The 20,998-nt window shown below is 52.9% G+C and overlaps 1 protein-coding gene across 4 annotated transcripts; it reads right to left on the reverse strand.

Moving 5' to 3' along the window:
* Positions 1 to 3,191: 3,191 nt before the first annotated feature.
* HADHB (hydroxyacyl-CoA dehydrogenase trifunctional multienzyme complex subunit beta) lies at positions 3,192 to 20,965 on the reverse strand. 4 transcript variants are annotated; one of them, XM_064709999.1, is made up of 16 exons: positions 20,851 to 20,965; positions 18,468 to 18,705; positions 18,081 to 18,122; positions 17,203 to 17,299; positions 16,173 to 16,217; positions 15,201 to 15,300; positions 13,994 to 14,081; positions 12,290 to 12,477; positions 10,217 to 10,397; positions 7,579 to 7,700; positions 5,923 to 6,002; positions 5,797 to 5,844; positions 5,404 to 5,491; positions 5,248 to 5,322; positions 4,426 to 4,590; positions 3,192 to 3,743 (listed from the first exon to the last, which is right to left on the reverse strand). In XM_064709999.1, the coding sequence occupies exons 2-16, from the start codon at positions 18,532 to 18,534 to the stop codon at positions 3,708 to 3,710; spliced, it is 1,422 nt and encodes a 473-aa protein (XP_064566069.1). In that variant the 5' UTR covers positions 18,535 to 18,705; positions 20,851 to 20,965; the 3' UTR covers positions 3,192 to 3,707. The 4 variants fall into 4 exon arrangements, with proteins under 4 accessions (XP_064566069.1, XP_064566067.1, XP_064566065.1 ...); XM_064709997.1 differs by having other exon boundaries at positions 20,820 to 20,954; XM_064709995.1 differs by having other exon boundaries at positions 20,720 to 20,857.
* Positions 20,966 to 20,998: the final 33 nt, after the last annotated feature.

A 20,998-nucleotide genomic window follows, 5' to 3' on the forward strand; every position in this document is an offset into this window, starting at 1 on the left:
TCTGGATCAGCCCCCCCATATCCTGCCGGCCCCACAACCCCCCAGCCCTCCACCCTGGCAAACCGACATCCCACGGTTCCTGCCGTGGGCACACAGTCGGGGGCTGTCGCGTTCCTCGGTGCCACCCACCCCGTGCCCTCACAGCACAAGGGGCTGCTCCCGGGGGTGACACGCCGGGGACACCGGCCCGGCCCTGCCGTGCTCTGAGCCCGCAGGGGACACCGGCACCGCCCGGCCGGGATCTCTGACTCTTTCCTTCCTTCCTTCCTTCCTTCCTTCCTTCCTTCCTTCCTTCCTTCCTTCCTTCCTTCCTTCCTTCCTTCCGCCACTTCCGCCACTTCCGCCACTTCCGCCACTTCCGCCACTTCCTTCCGCCACTTCCTTCCGCCCCTTCCTTCCGCCACTTCCTTCCTTCCGCCACTTCCTTCCTTCCGCCACTTCCTTCCTTCCTTCCGCCACTTCCTTCCTTCCGCCACTTCCTTCCTCCCTCCTTCCTTCCTTCCTTCCTTCCTTCCTTCCTTCCTTCCTTCCTTCCTTCCTTCCTTCCTTCCTTCCTTCCTTCCTTCCTTCCTTCCTTCCTTCCTTCCTTCCTTCCTTCCGCCACTTCCTTCCTTCCTTCCGCCACTTCCTTCCGCCACTTCCTTCCTTCCTTCCTTCCTTCCTTCCTTCCTTCCGCCACTTCCTTCCTTCCGCCACTTCCTTCCTTCCTTCCGCCACTTCCTTCCTTCCGCCACTTCCTTCCTTCCTTCCGCCACTTCCTTCCTTCCTTCCGCCACTTCCTTCCGCCACTTCCTTCCGCCACTTCCTTCCGCCACTTCCTTCCTTCCTTCCTTCCTTCCTTCCTTCCTTCCTTCCTTCCTTCCTTCCTTCCTTCCTTCCTTCCTTCCTTCCTTCCTTCCTTCCTTCCTTCCTTCCTTCCTTCCGCCACTTCCTTCGCCACTTCCTTCCGCCACTTCCTTCCGCCACTTCCTTCCGCCACTTCCTTCCGCCACTTCCTTCCGCCACTTCCTTCCTTCCGCCACTTCCTTCCTTCCTTCCTTCCTTCCTTCCTTCCGCCACTTCCTTCCGCCACTTCCTTCCGCCACTTCCTTCCTTCTTATCCCCCCTTCCTTCCTTCTTATCCCCCCTCTTCCTACCTCGCTCCGGCTCCGTGCCCGACACCAGCAGAGCCAAAGGAACCTTTGCCCGGGCGCTGCCTCCACGGGCACAGCCCCGGGCGTGCCCCGAGCGCTGCCCCACAAACGGCCCCGCCGGGCACAAGGGAGCCCTGGGCATCCCAGGAGCCGAGGCACGGGGCTGAGCGGGGCTCGAGTGGGCTCCATCCGGACCGGGAGCAGCGCAGGGGCTCTGCCAAGGATCCCGCAGCCCTCCCGGACCGCTGCCGCCAGCCCACCCCGCTACCCTGGGCACCTTGCACGCCGCACGGGCACGAACGCACCGAAGTCGATGGCTCCGAGGGTCCCGCAGGCGGCGGGGACGCGGGAGAGGCAGCGGCGGAGCAGGGCAGGAGCGGGATGAGCCTCCGGGATGAGTCACATCCGATTCTGCAGCCCTGCCCGGCCGAGCGTGTGCGGGCCGGTCCCGCCTGCAGCTGCCCAGGGCGCTGCTCTGCCCCCGCAGCCTGCAAGGGGTTAAATTCCCCCAAATAACACCTGCGGGGTGGGCAGGGCACGGCTGGAGTGCCCGTCCCGGGAGGGATTCAGCGGCAGCGGGGATGTGGCATTTGTGGGTCAGTGGTGGTCTCTCAGATGTGGCATTTGTGGGTCAGTGGTGGTCTCTCAGATGTGGCATTTGTGGGGGAGTGGCTGGACTCAATGAGTTTTCCCAGTTTTCTTTTCCATCTGTGAAAAATGCATGTATTTTATGATTGGCTTTTCGCAAATATTCAAATGAATATTATATGTGTTGTGTTAGAAAGTGATGCTGTGTTAATTCTCTTAAGCGCTGTGTTAAATATAGTTTTAGGTTATAAAAATTGTTAAAATAGAAACTATGCCATGTAAGATGCTTTGTTGAAAAGAAAGGACTTGCAGCAAGATAGCAGCCACAGGACACCTAAATATTTCAAAGAGAAAGAATTTATTGCCTTCTTATCAGAAGAAACGAACTTCTTTCTGCCTCAAAGGCGCTGTTAGAATTAAGAGGAAGAAGCTGACACTGACCAGACAGAATCCTGTGTTTGAATGGAATTTATGCATCATGTATGAAGTGTATGAATATGCAACAGGCTATTGCTTTTAAGGGTTAATCTTTGTTAACCAGGGTCCTTTTTCAGGCTCGTGATGCCCAGAAAAGGTACCCGGACGTCTGTAACTCTGTTTTTATTGTCTCATATTGTCCTAACCATTTTATTACTATTAAACTTTTAAAAATTTTAAAAACAAGCGATTGGCGTTTTTCACACATCCTAAGATTCTGTGATTCTAAAGCAATCCCAGCCTTTCTCTGGCAGCTCCCCTGTCCCCTGGAGCAGTGCTCTTGCACAAGATTTCCAAGGAAGAATAAACAGGACGGCCCCGGTGCTGCACCCATCCCTTATCTCAGCAGAGCCAGGCAGCAGCTGGTGGGTGGCAGAAACTGCTCCTGACAGAAAAAGGACTCGGAGGTGCTTGTGAGATGATTTAGGAGAAACTCTGCTCCCTGGCAGGTCAGAGCAGCCACCCTCAGCATCACCAAGCCATGAGGAACAAGTGAAGAAAATAATGAGGAAATTAAAAGAACAAAAATCTCATCTTCCCAAAGCTTGGGCAAAGGACAGCCCTGCACACTTGAAGTTTGTCAACACCTTAGAGGCACTTGCAGGGCCTGAAGGGGCTCCAGGAGAGCTGCAGAGGGACTGGGGACAGGGATGGAGGGACAGGAGCCAGGGAATGGCTCCCAGTGCCAGAGGGCAGGGCTGGATGGGATATTGGGAATTGGGAATTGTTCCCTGGCAGGGTGGGCAGGCCCTGGCACAGCTGTGGCTATCCCTGGCAGTGCCCAAGGCCAGGCTGGACATTGGGGTTGGAACAGTGGAAGTGTCCCTGCCATGGCAGGGGTGGGTTAGGTGACCTCTCCAAGCCTCTGCCCACTCACACCAGCTGTGATTCCAGGATTTCAGAGAGCCAACACCTGGTGTCAGCTCAGCCTCCACCACAGGAACAGTCCCCAAAGCGTTTCAGGTGAAGGGAGGGAAAGAAAACAGCCAGAAGTGGGTTTTGTCCTGATTTATTGCAGTTCCATCAGTGACATTCATTTGTCAAATGCAATTTGCTCATTCCAACAGCACTTGGACAGTGTGGAGCCAAATGCCCCCTCAGAGCCCAGCTCAGCCCCTGGGACTGCCCCACTGAGCTGCTCCTCCCACAGCATCACCTCCCCTCTCAGCCCCTCCACCTCCACTGCTTCACATGCTCCTGATCTCCAAACTTAATTCTCCGTCCAGAGCTTTGGAATAACTTTTGTTCCCCCGTGGGAGAAATCCTGAAGGGTTACCAGAGGGATCAGACAGTTACAAGGAGCCTGCAGAGACTCAGAGCTGTGTTAACTGCTCCTCTCCTGGAAGTGGAATAGAGCGTGCTCATTACATAAAAATTACTGGCTGAGTAGCTAAAAGGGATTGACAAAGGCCACAAATCCCCTCTCCAAGAAGGATTGGGTGTAGGATTTATTAGTGCATTGAAATGGCATCGCCAGGCACAGGGTGAGGGACAGCACTGCCAGGGCTGTTACTGAGGGTACAGCTCCACGATCATCGCGTGACCCTGGGGACAGAGAGACAAAACAGCACAGGAATGGCTCATTAACAGACAGGACTAATTATTATTGACACAGACTCCTATCAAGAACATGAGAAACAGCAGCTGGACACAAGCCCAGGGGTGCCCAGGTGTGCCAGAGGCCAATGGCCCCTGGGCTGTGCCAGCTCTGGGGTGGCAGCAGGCCCAGGGCAGTGCCCATGCCCTGTGCTGGCACTGCTGGGGCACCTCCAGTGCTGGGGGCAGCTCTGGGCCCCTCCTGACAGGAGAGACCTGGAGGGGCTGGAGCTGGGAAGGGAATGGAGCTGGGAAGGGAATGGAGCCCCAGGAGAGGCTGAGGGAGCTGGGAAGGGAATGGAGCCCCAGGAGAGGCTGAGGGAGCTGGGAAGGGAATGGAGCCCCAGGAGGGGCTGAGGGAGCTGGGAAGGGAATGGAGCCCCAGGAGAGGCTGAGGGAGCTGGGAAGGGGCTCAGCCTGGAGAAAAGGAGGCTCAGGGGGGACCTTGTGGCTCTGCACAAGTCCCTGCCAGGAGGGGACAGCCAGGGAACAGGGACAGGACTGAGGGGTGATGGGGGCAGCTCTGAACACGCAGCACCCAGAGCTGGCTCACCAGGCAGGATTGCAGAGTCCCAGCAGGACCAGCCCTGCTGTTCCTGCCCTCTCCCAGGCTGGGGCACAGCACCATTACCTGCCCTCCTGCAGCACAGGCAGCCACCAGGCCGTACTGGCCCCCCTCCTTCTTCAGCCTGTGGGCAGCAGTGATGACCAGGCGGCAGCCGGTGGCCCCAAAGGGGTGTCCCAGGGACAGGGAGCCCCCCCAGGTGTTGAACTTGTCCAGGGGAGGGGCTCCAACCTGCAGGGACACAGAGGGACACACTCGATGTCACCTGGCTGGAAGGGGTGACACCTCATCCCCCCTAATCCCAACAGCCAGCCTAAAGCAGCTCAGGATGGCTGATGAGGGGATGAAACCACCCCAAAGGAGGGTCCTGCTTCACCTGCAGCCCCTCAGGGGAGCCCTGCACTGTGCAAGGGCTGAGCCCCTCTCACTGCCCTCCCCACCCTCCTCTCAGGGATTGTGCCTCTGGATCTCCACAGCGGCTCTGGATCTCCACCTCCTGCCGACAACGGGAACAGCAGCCCAAGGAAATCTCACGTCCCAAAGAAACTGCATAAACTGGGATTTGCTAAGCCAAGCTCAAGGAGCATCACTGCCCCCCACAGGACAGAGCCAGAGCTCGGCTGTGCAGCACCAGCACTGGCAGGAGGGAGCCCAGGAACCCCAAAGTTTCACTGAATTGGAGAGAAAAGTGGGTCCAGAGGAGACCCCAGAGCTGCTCCCAAGGCTGGAGCCAGGCTGGGAGAGCTGGGGGTGCTCACCTGGGGAAGAAAAGGATCCAGGGAGAGCTCAGAGCCCCTGGCAGGGCCTGAAGGGGCTCCAGGAGAGCTGCAGAGGGGACAAGGCCTGGAGGGGCAGGACAAGCAGGAAAATGTCCTGAGTGTGCCTTACCTTTGACCTCCTGCCCATGTAGTTCTTTGCAAACCAGTCTGAATCCATGGCTTTCAGGTTAGCCAGGATCTGGCCCTGCAAGGGAGGAGAGGGTGACATTGGGAACAACCCAAGGCAGGTGGCTACAGGGAGCCATCCCAGCTTTAGAGCACTTACAGCAAAGGCCTCGTGGAACTCAAACACATCGATGTCACTCATGCTGAGCCCGGCCTTCTCCAGCACTTTGGGGGTGGCATAGGTGGGGCTGAAGGAGGGAAAACACACCAGTCTGGCATCTGTGTTCCCTGTGAGCCCCATGCCCCCTTTTCCACAGTCACATCCTTCTCTCTGGGCTCATGGCCCATCCCTGCCCAAGGGAGGCACAGCCCCCAGAACTATTGCTGAGGGGCCCCAGCAATCCTGGGTGTTCCTGCCACTGCTGCTCTCCCACCTCGTGAACACCTAGAGAGATTCAGCATCTCCTGAGGCACTTCCCAAAACCCCATCATGGCAGGAGAAGGCTGTTGTGGGAGCAGGGGCTGTGGGGGGATGCTCTCCATCTCCACCTACCCCAGGAGCAGCTGGTCCTTGGGATCCTGGGACACGTACACGAAATCCCTGTGCAGGAAAAGGGCTGTGAGTGCCAGGGAGAGGAAAGGAAGCAGGAGCAGAGGCCACTGGAGCAGCCCCTCCTACCTTAGGTAGGCCTTTGGTTTGTAGCCCATGGCCAGGGCCTTCTCCTCAGACATGATCAGCATGGCCGACGCTCCGTCGGTCTGGAAAGGCAGGGAGAAAGGTGAGGGGTGAGGGACCTGCACACAACGAGCCCCAGAGCCCCCAGAAAGAGAGGACCTGAAACCAACAGAGCCTCCAGGACACCCCACAATGACAGGGACCAAAGGACAAGGCTGCTGGATTGAGTGGCTGGAGGGATGGGTGGTCACTGGTGATGCCAGCACACACAGTGCTGAAGCACCTCCTCACAGCCCACAGGCACAATTCCCTGTTCCACCCAGGACAGAGGAGCCTGAGGGCCCTGCTAGGCCTGGGACAAGCTGGTGACCCCAAACACTCAGCTGTCCTCCCTTCCCATCCCAAAAATGAGAATAATTCTGGGATGATACAAGCCCCAGGCTCACAACATGACAAAAATGTGGGTTATTATTAAATCCACTTACTGTGTGTTTGGCACATCAAATCATGGTTTGGGTTGGAAGGGACCTTAAATCACATCCAGTTCCTTGGGCCATGGGCAGGGACACCTCCCTTTGCTCCAAGTGCTCAGAGTTTTCACTTTTTATGTATTTGTAGCTTTGTAGACTATTAAATCCTTAGGTATAACTTCCAGTGCCTTTCCAGCAGTGAACAAACTCTTATTGATGCATTTCTAAAATATTGATTAGTTTTTCCTGTACTCCTCCAAGGAGATTTTATTTTGCACAATGTAATCACAGACATGATAAAGGTAGGATAGGAGATGGGGAGAGCTCCCATGGGGCAGAAGGCAGGGAGAAATCACTTAACCAACTGCTCCTCTAATTGGACAATATTGGCTGGATATTCTAATTGCCCCACCTTGTATGGAATGGCATAAATCTAACTCAGAATGTGGATTTTTGCCACATTCTGTACCTGAAGGCTTTCAAGAAAAGGTTTGTTTTTATATTGTCATTCTAATGTTGTCTGGCAAAGTTTGTGTTCTATTTCCAGGCATCACAAGCCCCATCCAGCCTGGCCTTGGGCACTGCCAGGGATCCAGGGGCAGCCCCAGCTGTGCCAGGGCCTGCCCACCCTGCCAGGGAACAATTCCTCATTCCCAGTATCCCATCCAGCCCTGCCCTCTGGCACTGGGAGCCATTCCCTGGGTCTGTCCCTGCAGAGCTGTGGCTGCCCCTGGATCCCTGGAAGTGCCCAAGGCCAGGCTGGATGAGGCTTGGAGCACCCTGGGACAGTGGAAGGTGTCTCTGCCCATGGCAGGGGTGGCACTGGATGAGATTTAAGGTCCCTTCCAACCCAAACCATTCCATGAATCTGTGAAGTTCAGATTAAACCCACTGACTCCAGTTGTACAACATCACCAACCCCATCTGGGACAGAATCCCTCCAAGGGCTTTTCAAGGATTGACCCTCATTGCAGCAGCTACAGAGAAGCAAACAGGTCACACATCCCAAAACTTCAGGGGTTTTGTTATGGATTTGAGAATGAAACTATCCAATACCCAAATCCACCAGAATACAACCTGGAAAATCTGGAAATTAAAAGATTCATTCCCAGATGACACCAGTAAGGGAGGCAGAGGGTCAGGTGCACAGCTCTCCCCTCTGGCTGACAGTGCTGGGAACAGGAATTACCAGGAAGGAGGAGTTGGCTGCTGTCACTGTTCCATAGGGCTTGACAAAGGCTGGCTTCAGTTTTCCCATCTGCTCCAGGGAGGACGGGCGGATCCCGTTGTCTTTGGTCACTGTGTCTTTGCCTGGTGAAGGGAAAAAAAAGTACATTTCAACTACAAAAATCAGCCATGCACAAGGATTTCATCATCAGGACTCCAGGGGGAAAAAAAAATCAGAAAATTGTTCTGATTTTCAGGGGTTCAGGACAAGCGTGAGGAGGGAAAAAAGGAAAATGTGTTTGTGGCATCAGGATACTTAACGTGGCTAAAAACAGCACTTAAAAATTGAAGCTACCTCACTTTTCCTCAGATGACAGCAAAAACAAAGTGCTGCCATCTGGTTACTGGAAGGAAAAATTACCACATGGGAAACCCAGCTGAGAAAAGAATTTAAATTTAGGTTAAAAAGCCTAAATGAAGAACTGGCCTTAAATCAGTTTACATTTGCATGCTGAGTTTGAGGAATAAAGAGCACTGGGAAAACCCAAATATATCCAACTGCTAAATAAGCCTGTTAAGAAAAAGTACTAATTTTATCATAAAGACCACATGGAACCATGGATCTACAAGGAATATTTCTCCAGGATACCAGTTAGAATTCCCAAATGAACAGGTATTGCTGCCAAGTGTGTCCCCTGGCTCCTGGGGGTGATGGGGACACCAGCACAGGTTTCAAGGTTCTCCCCAATTATTTCACCTCCCAGCAAGGAGTGTGAGCCCTGGTGAACTGGAACCTGCCACATTCCAGCTCTTCCCATCCAGCATCTGAGTTACCAGACTGGGATTTTGTTGGGCTTGTGTTTGTTGTTGATATTCTGGGGTATAGAGGTGGTTTCTCTTGCCTGGTGGAAGAGAAAGGAGATTCCATGGCCAACTGTCCTGATTTTCCTTGCTCTGTCACCTCATTAACACAGATGAGGGGTTGGCAAGAAAAAATTCATATAAGTAAAGATAAGACAGAGGGCAGGGTTAGATGGAATTTTTGAAGGAGTTTTGAATGAGTTAGAGAGGGGATCTCTGAGCTTTTTAGATGATGTGGTTTATTTTTCTTATCTTCTACATAAGCAGGAAAGGTGAGTTCTGCTCACATCTTCACTGCAAGGCTCAGAAGGTCACAAGACCTTTCAAGGAGTTATTGACCAATAAAACACTGCCAACAAGGATATTTATGTTTTTGACCCAATTCTTAAATATTTCATCTTATGGACTCACGCTACAGTGGAAGCTTTCTTAGCCAATCACGTTTTGACACACAAACCCACAGTACTGCATTCTAAACTCCTTGTTTACCTTTGTAACTACTTTATTTTTCTATATCTTAAACCCTAAAACTCTAAATTTTCCTTTACTTAGCTTAACGTGTCTCTGCTTTAAACTATAAATCCACATTCTTGCTTTTAGCACTTAAGTTCTGAAGCTTTTTCTAAGGTTTCAGATCAAATCCTGTGTTTAATTCTAAGCTTTGGCTTACAGGCCCAAAGTTCTGAGAATCCCTTGCATGTCAGGTTCCAGCAGGGTTAGATGGGATATGGGGGGAAGGATTTGGGGGGGAAGGATTTGGGGAAGGATTTTGGGGGGATATGGGATATGGGGGAAGGATTTGGGGGGAAAGATTTGGGGGGAAGGATATTGGGGGAAGGATATTGGGGGGAATGATATTGGGGGGAAGGATATTGGGGGGAAGAATATTGGGGGGAAAGGATATTGGGGGAAAGGATTTTGGGGGGAAGGATATTGGGGGGAAGGATTTGGGGAGGAATATGGGGGAAGGATATTGGGGGGAAGGATATTGGGGAAAGGATTGGAGGATATTGGGGGGGGGGATATGGGGAAGATTGGGGGGAAGGATATTGGGGGAGGATATGGGGGAAGGATTTTGGGGGAAAGGATATTGGGGGGAAAGGATATTGGAGGAAGGATATGGGGGAAGGATATTGGGGGGGAAGGATTTGGGGGGGAAGGATATTGGGGGGAAGGATATTGGGGGGGAAGGATTTGGGGGGAAGGATATTGGGGGGAAAGGATATTGGGGGGAAAGGATATTGGGGGAAGGATATTGGGGGGAAGGATATTGGGGGGAAGGATTTTGGGGGGAAAGGATATGGGGGGGAAGGATTTGGGGGGGAAGGATATTTGGGGAAGGGATATTGGGGGGAAGGATATGGGGGGGAAGGATATTGGGGGGAAGGATATTGGGGGGAAGGATATTGGGGGAAGGATATTGGGGGGAAGGATATTGGGGGGAAGGAATTGGGGAGAAAGGAATTGGGGAAGGATCTGGGCGAAGGAATTGTGGGGAAAGTTGGGGAATTGGAAGGATATGGGGAAAAGGAATGGGAATGTAGGAGAAAGGTTGGGAACATTGGGGGGAGGAACTGGGGAAAGTGGAAGGTGTCATGGGCAAAGGAATTGGGTGACAAGGATCCTTCCACGGACGGTATAGGTTCTGGCTGTTCCTAACACTTCAGCCATCCCTGTAAACCTCCAACCAGCGCTTGGCATGGGCAAACACCCTGGACAGAACACCGGACCCGGACCGCAAGCCTCCCTGGAGTCTGGCCCCCACTGCACAGCGAGGAGCTGGGCCCTGGCACTGTCACCTGGCACTTTGAAGGGCACCACATCCTGCAGCAGCCCCTCGTCCTGGGCTCTCTTGGCCAGCGTGTGCGAGCGCAGCGCGTACTCGTCCTGCTCCAGGCGGGAGACGCCGAAGGCGGCGGCCAGGCGGTCGGCAGAGTGCCCCATGGTCTCGCTGGTGGAGAACTCTGCCACAGCTGGGAGCTGCCACAGGGAGGGAGAGTCAGCACAGGTGGGACAAAACCCTCCTGGGAGCACACAGAGCTGAGCTTCCCCTTGGCCTGGCCCTGTTCCCTGGAGCTGCAGAGGAAAACTCCCCTCCTTGTGCAGGATCCCTGCTGCAGAACTAAATGAGCTTTGCTTGGTCGTATCCTATGCAAGCTGTTACAGCTCCAGAGCTCAGTCCCCAAGGGCACTGGGTGCCAGAAGCCAGCTCGCTCTCAGACCAAGGCCACGGTACAGGCCCTAGCAAGCAGGGAATATTCAGCTCTTAGTGATTAGGCAGTTCTTGTGATTTCAGCTTTGCTTGCTGGGTAGCTTTTCCCTTGGCCTAAGGCTCTAGCAGACGGTAGAGAGAGGAGAAGCAGAAGACGCTGGCTGTTCCACGAGTATGGCTTTATTGTAGGGGTCCCTGAAGGGTCTCAGCTCTTCTTCTTCCCAGTTAGTAGGGGTACAGTGTGCTACTTTTATACCCTTGGCCTGGATCCAATCCTGACCAATGGCAAAGGTGTTAGAGTGACCATAAGTGACCAATGGTAGGGTTTAACACAATATTGCCTTCCATGGCTATAGGGATAAGGTACAAGGCGGATGTCCCTGGAGACAGGAAACTTCTTTGCCGCTGTGTCAGCATTCTATTCTCCAAGGGGCCCTGGCTAAACCTGAGGGGTTTACTACACAGAACCACAGCTGGCACTGCAGGAGGGCTGAGCCCCCCATGGCACGGGGCTGGGACACCACCCTGACACACAGGGGGCAGATCACATTCTGACTCTGTCAGTAGGTTTTTTCTGTTTGTACTATTACATTTGTTTGGGTTTTTTTTAGTTCTCCTAGTAAAGAACTGTTATTCCTGCTCCCCTATCTTTGCCTGAGAGCCCCTTAATTTCAAAATTATAATTCAGAGGAAGAGGGTTTCCATTTTCCATTTCAGGGGAGGCTCCTGCCTTCCTTAGCAGACACCTGTCTTGTCTGTTCAAACCAAGACACAGAGAATCCATGACAAAGGGTGACCAGACCTTCTGGGTTCAGCTCAAACACCACATCCTGGGACCTCAAAACTTGTTGTGAGACACCTCCTCATCCAAAAGCAGAGCCCAGAGGTGATCTTGGCTTAGTTTTAGTTCTTCCAGCAGCACACAGGAAATCCCTGCATGCATTCAGGCTGAAATTTTTGTACCTTATGGGGATTTGGGATGTCAGCTCTGCCACACTTAACCTGGGCCTTGCTGCACTCACTAAAGGCAATGACAGGGATGCAGTTTCCATGTGGAGAGTTCAGGGGGGAAAGGAGGGAAGTGCTGCCCATTTCCATCCTCACCATGCTGTAATTCACCCCCCAGGACAGAGCAGTGGCTCACCCTGCTCCTGACACAGCCCTGTGGTTGCTCTTCAGGGGAGGTGAACACATCCAGCCCCTGGCAGGATTTGGCCAGGAACAGGAATCATAAAGCATGTTTAATCAAATTAATCAAATTCATATACTGAGGATATTCCTAATACTAAGGGGGTTACTGCTGTTATCTAGTAAAATTCCTCTAACCCTAGAATGCTTCTGACACTTCAGAATAACCTTTATATTTATGGGAAAAAACCTTCTATTTCTGTCATCTGCAGCACAGTTTGTCCAGGAGTTGCAGAAGGAGGTTTTGCACTAAGTTGGGTTCACTGAAGATGAACACGTGGGAAGAAAAAGCAGAGGCCCAAATGCTGTGAGATGCATTAATGAGTGATTTAACCCGAAGTAAAGGACAGAGATTGATCATGGTGAACCCCAGGAGCCACCTCACCCATCTTAAATCCTCCCCATCAAGGGCTGTTCCCACCCTCCAAACCAGTTCACCAAACATCTAAATGCCTGAAAAACCAAAATATACCTCGGGAGCAAAGTAGTCAGGGCGGATTTTGGAAATGAGGGAGAGCTTCTGGCCCAGGGTCTTGGCTCTGTTCAGGGTCAGCATGGTCTTCCTCATCTTCCTGCTGTGGCGGATGGGCACGTCGGACATGAGCTCCACGCCGCCGGCCACCACCACGTCACACTGGCCAGCTGCAATCATCCCCACCCCTGCAGGGACAGGAACACTGCCAGGGCAGGGACAGGAACACTGCCAGGACAGGGACACTCACCCCCTTGTTGGAGTTCTGGGTGCTGAGAATTTCAGGCTTTCTGTGCTGAGAATTTCAGACTTTCTGTGCTGAGAATTTCAGGCTTTCTGTGCTGAGAATTTCAGGCTTTCTGTGCTGACACACTCTGACCCCCAGGACACCACTGCATTTGACCTGAGGCCGTGGAAAAGCTTCCAGAATTGATTGAGAGCACTGGGATTGTGGGTGTGGAGTGGGGTAGAAATGTGTGAAATCACAGGGTGGAAAACTCAGATCTTGGGGTTTTAGAATATAGTCATATATATGGGGCAAAATGGAGGTTTCAGGGTGAAGGCAGGTTGTCCTTCTTTACCTTCTTCCTTCTTCTCCATGGGTTTGGGTGGTGTTTTGTAACTGGACAGAAAAGTCCACATTGCAGACTTTGACTGATTAGTTAATGGGTTAAAAGTGAAAATAATTTAGGTGTCATTTCTTAATTGGATAATTTGGCCCAAGAGATAGTTGGCCATTTTGTGCCTTGTTAGTGAAGAACTGCAGGACTCACTGCTGTGAGACTGTGACATAGGTAAGAAATAAAAAACACCTGAGTCTGGATGTGAACTATTCTCTGGAGTGCCTTCAATCCTGACCTCAACAGGGAAAAAGGGAAGTTGAAAACAGGCACCCCAACAGAGCCCTGGCCACTCCTGCACTCCTCCTGCAGCCCCTGGCCATGGCTGGGTTACACATGAGCTGCTGTCACTTGGCTGCCACTTGTCCTTGTCACACAGAGCAGGGAGGGAAGGACAGCCCCAGCAGTCTGAGCTGTGTCTCCATTTTTTAGCCCTGGTTAGGCTAAGCCAAAGATAAAATGAGCAAATTTCTCACCATGGTCAGTCTTTACCTCCCAAACAAACACAGACACTTGGCAGAGATGCTGCTGCAGGCCTACAGCAGACACTCAATTCATGTTGTATTTTGTTGGCTAAAAAACCTCCACAAAATCACTGAGGCTGGAAAAGACCTCCCAGACCATCAAATCCAACCTGTGCCTGATCTCCACCTTGTCACCAGCCCAGAGCTCTGAGTGTCATTTCCAGGAATTCCTTGGACACTTCCAGGGATGGGGACTCCACCATTCCCTGGGCAGCTCCTTCCAGTGCATGACCACCCTTTCCAGGGAAAAATTCCTCCTGATGTCCATCCTGACCCTGCCCTGGCCCAGCTTGAGGCTGTTCCCTCTCATCCTGTCCCTGTTCCCTGGGAGCAGAGCCCAACTTCTCCCTGTCTGCCCCTAACTGTCAGGGAGTTGTGCAGAACCATGAGATTCCCCCTGAGTCTCCTTTTCCCCACGCTAAATCCCATTTTTCCTTCCATTCCAGCATTTCTTCAGTTGTTTTTTTTTACATTCACAAGCAGTGCCAGTTGAATAAAGGCTATAAAAGAATTCCCAAGCTCCCTCTGAACCCCACAGCTTGCTCTTGCAGCCCACATACCTGTGGTCATGGCCTGGTTTGAGGAAATGCAGGCCATGGTGACGGTGTGGGCTGGAGTTTTGTCAGAGAATCCTGCTCCCAAGGCAGCCTAAAACAACAAGAGGGGATGTTAAACCTACAGCTGCTGCTCCCAGGCAGAGCTGTGCCTGCCCAGCACATCTTGCCAGGTGGAGATGAAGACAAAGAAGTGGAGTTTTCATCCAGTAAATATGACAGCAGCTCTTCCCCTCCCAAACTCTGGAGCAGGCTGCACTGGGAACAGTCACTGCCTCTCCACGTTTTTTAATAAAGAGACAAACAAATCACACCCCACATTTTTAAAAAAAACACATCAAAAGAGCCTCCAACTACTCAGCATCAACTTTGCTCCACCTTATTGGCAAAGGCAACACGTGAAAGGGTGATTTAGACCACTCAGCACAAGGCTGAGCGGCCTCACAGAGAGCAGCAAACTGCAGAGCAGTGACTCATCCCAGCAGCCCAGAGACCTTCCCTACTTGGGATGTGGCCAACTGGTTGAAAGTTCAGCAGTTGTTCCCAAGTTAAAATTACCCTGCAGCCCCATCTGACTGGCAGGTGACCAAAGGCAGGCCTTGCACTCACGAGGCTGCACAGGGAGCCCAGGTTACATCCTGCATTTCTCCAGGTGCAGAGGCTGCAGGTTAGCAAGGAGCAGGCTGCTGCCTGGCACATGACTCCTGAGGATAATGCAGGAATTGTGTTTTCTGGCTGCTGGAAAAAAGGGCAGCAAAGCTGCTCTGCTTCAAATCCTGAGAATGCTGTGTCTGAGCAGGCAGCTCAAATAAATAAGTCAATAAATACCACAAGAAAACAAACCCTCACAGCACACTCTGTTCCTCCCAGGATATTGGGGAAGTGCTCAATCCAGCTGGTGTTTAGGAGCTGAGGGATCAGCAACCCTCAACAAAACTTTCCCTTGCAGGGAAAAATCAAGGAGGGGCTTCACAGCATTGAAATATGAAATATTGATAAAAAATTATGCTAAAATAAATCTGTAGCAGATTTCAACAGGCAGCAGAGAATCACCAAACAACTTTCCTTATAGTCCCAGGAACTCACTTAACAGACAATACTACACAACTACTTCATATTTTCAAATCATATATAAACAATAATAATGGGAAATCATTTTTTAGCAAGGATTTGTCATTTTCAGACTCCCAGGGGAATGCTGCACAGAACCCACCTCTCTGGCAACATTACTGGTCTTCACCTCCTGGATAACTGTGCCATAAACAATGTAATCAACAACATCCCTTGGGACACTGGTCCGGGTCAGCAGGCCCCTAAGGACAGGATCAAAACAAAGGGAATTTGCATCACATAAATAAAAACCTCTCCAACATCCTTTTCCTGCCAGCTTGGCTGCAGAACAGGGCAACAGCAGAGCCACAGCTTCTGTTCCCCCCTCAGAAGAAACCTCATGTGCATGTGGGTCCCATGGGAAGTGTAGCTGATTGTGGGCTGCAATCAATCTTGGTGATAATGTCACAATAAATCATTACAGAACTTCATTAAAGCAATTACTTTATAGCCCTTACACCTCTCATTGCATAAAATGGCTCACAGAATCATCAAATCCCAGAATGGTTTGGGTGGGAAGGACCTCAAAGCTCATCCAGTGCCACCCCAGGCATGGCAGGGACATTTCCACTGTCCCAGGGTGCTCCAAGCTTGGGCACTGCCAGGGATCCAGGGGCAGCCAGCTCCAGGCTTCTCCAAGCCCTCTCTCTTCTCCAGAGCACTTTGCTCTGCCTCTCAACAGAACAAACCCACTGCTAATTGTACTCTCAGAACAGGAGGGTTACAGAATTAGCTCAATATCCTTGTTGTCACTTCATTTCCTCTGGGTTGACCAGGTTGTTTTGCCCACCAGATGTGAGCAGCTCTGATGTCTGTGTCTGGAAAGCTACAGCTGGGAATCAAATTCCCTAAAATTTGTCACCATCAGCATCTCTTTGCATCAACAGCAACCCACTGAAAACCCCAAAAACAACACAAACCCCACTGCTTAAGCCACCCACTACTGTGGAGGGAGGCCAGGAAAAATAAAGCACCTGAGCTGTTCAGAGCCAAGCCCAGAGCTTTGGCTCTGCAACCCTGAAACCTCAGCAGTTTAACAAGAATTCTGAGCCCTTCCAGTGTTCCATTTACTTACTGCAGTGCTGCTCTGGCTAAGTCATGTGGCATCAGATCAGCATACCTGGAGGGTGAAGAGCAGAGGAAGAAACTCAGAGGTGTGAGAAATCAGTGCAGAATTGTCAGTACAGAAATCAGGACAGAATTCTCCTGTGAGCAGCAAGAACTGGGGATGGACCAGAAATGCTCCACTGAGCAAACATTTCAAGGAATCACAGATTGGTTTGGGTTGGAAGGGACACTAAATGTCATCCAGTGCCACCCCTGCCATGGCAGGGACACCTCTCACTGTCCCAGGTGGATCCAAATCCCAATGTCCAGCCTGGCCTTGGGCACTGCCAGGGATCCAGGGTGGGCACCCTGTGCCAGGGCCTGCCCACCCTGCCAGGGAACAATTCCTCATTCCCAGTATCCCATCCATCCCTGCCCTCTGGCACTGGGAGCCATTCCCTGGGTCTGTCCCTCCATCCCTGTCCCCAGTCCCTCTGCAGCTCTCCTGGAGCCCCTTCAGGGGCTCTGAGCTCTCCCTGGATCCTTCTCCCCTCCAGGTGAGCACCCCCAGCTCTGCCAGCCTGGCTCCATGGCAGAGGGGCTGCAATCCTGCACTAAACCCACAGAAAAGCAGCAGGGATGGGATAAAGAAATCCCTTCTCCATCCTAACAGTCAGGTGTCATTCTAGTTCAGCTGTGATTTGGTGGCACAACAATCCAGGAAGAAGAGCCTACAGCAGATTCTTGGCCCCTGTCCTGCCAGTTTTGTCAAACTTGTTGCTTCATCTGCTATAAATTCTCCAACTGCTTCCTCTAAACATGCTCCATACATCCTTACTCTTCCCAGGATTCAAACACAGGGACAACCTTCTTCAAACCACATTCCTGCACCAAATAAACTGCAATAACTGCAGCAGCCCAACTCAGGGCACCTCCTGAGCCTTCAGGCCCAATAATAACTCCATTAAAATGAACAAGTGAGGTTTTTTCACAGAAAGAGTTGAGTTTTAAGCAAGTCAGGGGGTGTTTTCTGGGTTTCACTCCTCTCTGATACTCACGTGGTGCCAGACTGCAGGAAGGGAATGCGGACACCCTCCACCACCACCACATTCTTCACCCCACTTTTGGCCAGGCTCTTCTTAGTCTTTGGCTGGGCTGTGAAGAGAGAAGTGATGGTGACAAGAATATCAGCAGTTTTCATATAGATCCTGCAAAGATTTCTAGAAAATAAAGAAAAATGGCCTTTTTTGGTGTGTAAGTGAAAGGCAGGGAAGGTAGGACACCTGAGCTGGAATCTTGGAATGCTTTGGGTAGGAAGGGACCTCAAAGTTCATCCAGTGCCACTCCCTGCCATGGACAGGGACACCTTCTGCTACCCCAGTGTGCTCCAAGCTCCATCCAACCTGGACTGGAACACTTCCAGGGATGGGGCCTGTTCCTCATCACCCTCACAACCAAGAATTTCTTCCTAATGGGAAGAAATTCTCTCCCCAGTGGGCAAGGTTCAAGACAAGGGATGTCACGACCCAGCACCATCCCACAGGCCAGTGCCAGGACAAAACTCCAGCACTGTCTGGAGATTCCTTCAGGCTTTTCCCAAAGCCCAGGGGATGATGAGGAGCTGCTGTCCAGGCCTGCTCCCAAAATCCCAAAGCCTGAGTCACCTGAGCAACCCCCACAGTGAACCCAGAGCATGGATCACCCCAAACACTCCCTGTGGACTGTGACTAAAAACTGGGAATGGCTGCTGGGAGCCAGGGCACTCAGGGGATGAGAGGACTCTGCTGCAAACACTGCTTTGCCTGAAGTTTTCCTTGCTTGCAGCTTTTCAGGAACACCTGAAGCACTCTGCATTCTGCACCATTTCTAAGATTTAAGCTTCCAAAACAGCCCTGTGTAGCACAGGCCCACTGAGATTCTGGTGTTTTCCCCTTACCTGCAGACTGGAACTGCGAGGAGCAGCTGAGTGATCGAGTAACTGGAAAATAAGAAAGGGGAAAAAATGCCAGAAAATGTTAGAAACTGTTCTAGTCTCTGCAAGAAGGCTTAGAAAAAGCAAATAATGTCACTGTAGGACACCTGACCACCTGTGTTGGGTGATTTACTCTGTCCAGAAACCTGACACACTTTCTGTTAACTCAAGATTCCTCCCCATATGATGGAGGAAGAGACAAACAAGGCAACAATGTAATTTGGATTAAAAAATAAACACTGACAGCCTTTTAAAGGTGAGAATGAGACAGATTCAGATCTCAGCATCCATTCCAAACCCAACATTTCACCCAGAGGTTTATGCCCACCAATGGAAGCCAAAGATACTCACAGGCCCCAGCAGCCCAGGCTGAGGACACGGGGAGGTTCCGCAGGGCAGAGCTCAGCATGGAACTCATTTTGGGATCTAGGGAAAGGCTGGGCTCAGTCCAAGCTCCTCTGTCCACAACAATCCCAAGGGAAGGGTCCTGCCTGCCTCACACAGAGCCAGCAAGGTGAGGGGCACACTCTGCAAGGGCAGCAGAAGCAGCAGCAGCAGCACAGGAATCACCTCCCAGCACGCTCAGAGCCTGTGAATAAATACTGCCCAGTGAGCTTCTCAATTCCCTGCCAGCAACTGCTGCTCCTCCACTTCCCACTGGAAAATTGTCCCAGTGCCCAGGCAGCCCTGCTGCCAGCAGCACCTCCTGACACCAGCAGTGTCCTTGGCACCCCTGCCCCTCGTCAGCCCCTGGTGCCAGCCTGTGGAGCTCCTCCTGTGCATCCCTGTGGCAAATTCAGGTCCTCCACCCCCAAAAACCCTCTGCAGCTTCCCCAAACCCTCATCTGCAGGTTTTATTGCCCAGGGATGGCCCTCACAGCTCCAGGATTTGTTTGATCCATGCCAACATTCATCTCCCTTTGTCACACTCTGGGGTTCAATCTTGGCACTTTCTCTTCCAAGCACAAAGTTTTCCCATGGAGGGGCAAAGGGACACCCACAGTCCCAAACCCAGCCCTCTGCAGCTCCCCAAAACTCAGCACAAGCTGCCAGTTACCCCCTCTGACACCTCCCAGCTGCAGCTCCACACCTGGAATGTGCCCTTTCCCAGCCCCAGGCTCCTCCTGCCAACAAAGAACCCAAAACCAAACCTTTCCAGGGCATCCTGCTCCTCCTCCATCTGTGCCAATCTCCCCACACGTGAATGAGGCTTTTCCCTAAATTTTCCCTACCCAGCTGACAAAAATTTCTCCCAGGTGTAACCTCCTCCTTCCTCCCACATTGCACAGCCATCTCCTCCTGGTACATCCCCATTCCTGCACCCCCCAAACGCCCCCAACCCCCTCATTTTTGGTGCTCCCCTGGCACCTCAAGGGCTCAGCCCTGCCCGCACAAACCACCAGGGCAAAGCTCCTTGCAGAGCCTGGATTTGCCTGGATTCCACAGCTGAGCCGAGCTCTGTGACCCTCAGGGATCCCTTCCAACCTAGGATAATCCTCAATTCCATGAACAGCCTCTGCTCCCTTCCCATCCGCACACACCCTGACACTTTCACAGCACAACACCATCACCCCGGGACTCCCAGTGCCCACCCCAAACACACCCGTGCTGCTCTCAGCCACTCCCAAACTCCCCTCGTCCATTCAGGGCCTACTCCTGACCCCTCCTGTCCGCCCAGGACCAACCCCTCGGTGTCTTCATCCATCCGGGACCAAAGATCAGACCCTCCTCATCTTTTCCCAGCCCTTCCCTACCCCATCCAGCCAGAATGAACCCCCTGACTCCCCTCACTTTTATTCAGAACGAACCCTCTGACTCCTCTCACTTTTATTCGGAACGAACCCCCTGACTCTCCATCCATCCAAGACGAACCTCCTGACTCCCCTCCCTTCCATCTGGGATAAACATCCCGACTCCCCTCTTTCCTCCCCGTCCACCGGAACGAACCCCTCACTCCCCTCACTTCCATCCGGAACGAACCTCCCGACTCCCCTCACGTCTCCCCCATCCACCCGGAACGAACGCCCCAAATCTCCTCGCTTCTATTCGGAAAGAACCCCCCGACTCCCCTCACTCCCTCCCGCAACGAGCCCCACGACTCCCCTCACTTTTATTCAGAATGAGTCCCCCGACTCCTCTCACTGCTCCCCCCGTCCATCGGAACGAGCCCTCCGATTCCCCTCACTTTTATTCGGAACGAACTCCCCTGACTCCCTTCACTCTTCCCCCGTCCATCGGAACGAGCCTCCCGACTCCCCTCACTGCTCCCCGTCCATCTGGGAACGCTCCCCGACACCCCTCACTGCTCCCCACCCATCAAAACGAGCCCCCCGACTCCCCTCAGGTCTCCCCGTCCATCCGGCACCGCCCCCCGGCCTCCCTTCATCCTTCCCCCGCCCACTGAGGACCGACCCCCGACCCTCTGCTCCAGCCCGGACTGAGCCGCCTACCCCTGACCCCCACTCCTTTCCCCGGGACTGACTCCCGATTCCTCTCACCCTTCCCACACTGCCGTCCACCCAGGACGGTGCCCGTGACCGCTCCGTGCCCTTCTGTCCCCTCCTGTCCCTTTCTGTCCCCTCCCGTCCGCTCCCGCCGCTCACCTCCGCCCTCACCCTGCTCTGCCGCCGCCGCGCCGCCACTCGCCAAGGGCCCCGCGTCCCTCCCACTCTCCGGGCTGACCGCCTTACGCCTGACCCATACCTCTCCCTCTGCCGCCGCTTCTCACCCCTACCCCGGCTTCTCCCGCAATCCGCTCCGGCTCTACGCGGATTGAAAACACCCGAGACACCGCGAAGAGCGGAGGAGAAGGAGGCAGCGGTGTGTTGGCGGCGGTGAAGCGCGCCGGCAGCGCGGCGGGGCGGGCGCGGGCGGGGCGCCGT

Source organism: Zonotrichia leucophrys, chromosome 3 (genome assembly GCF_028769735.1).
Source record: "Zonotrichia leucophrys gambelii isolate GWCS_2022_RI chromosome 3, RI_Zleu_2.0, whole genome shotgun sequence".
In the NCBI taxonomy this organism is placed as follows: domain Eukaryota; kingdom Metazoa; phylum Chordata; class Aves; order Passeriformes; family Passerellidae; genus Zonotrichia; species Zonotrichia leucophrys.

Coding starts and splice junctions, on each gene's coding strand:
- HADHB (XM_064709999.1), bottom strand. CDS start 18,534: ATGAGTTCCATGCTGAGCTCTGCCCTGCGGAACCTCCCCGTGTCCTCA. Junction 18,123..18,467: donor AGCCTGGGCTGCTGGGGCCT/GTGAGTATCTTT, acceptor CTTATTTTCCAG/TTACTCGATCACTCAGCTGC. Junction 15,301..16,172: donor TTAGCCAGAGCAGCACTGCA/GTAAGTAAATGG, acceptor TCCTGTCCTTAG/GGGCCTGCTGACCCGGACCA.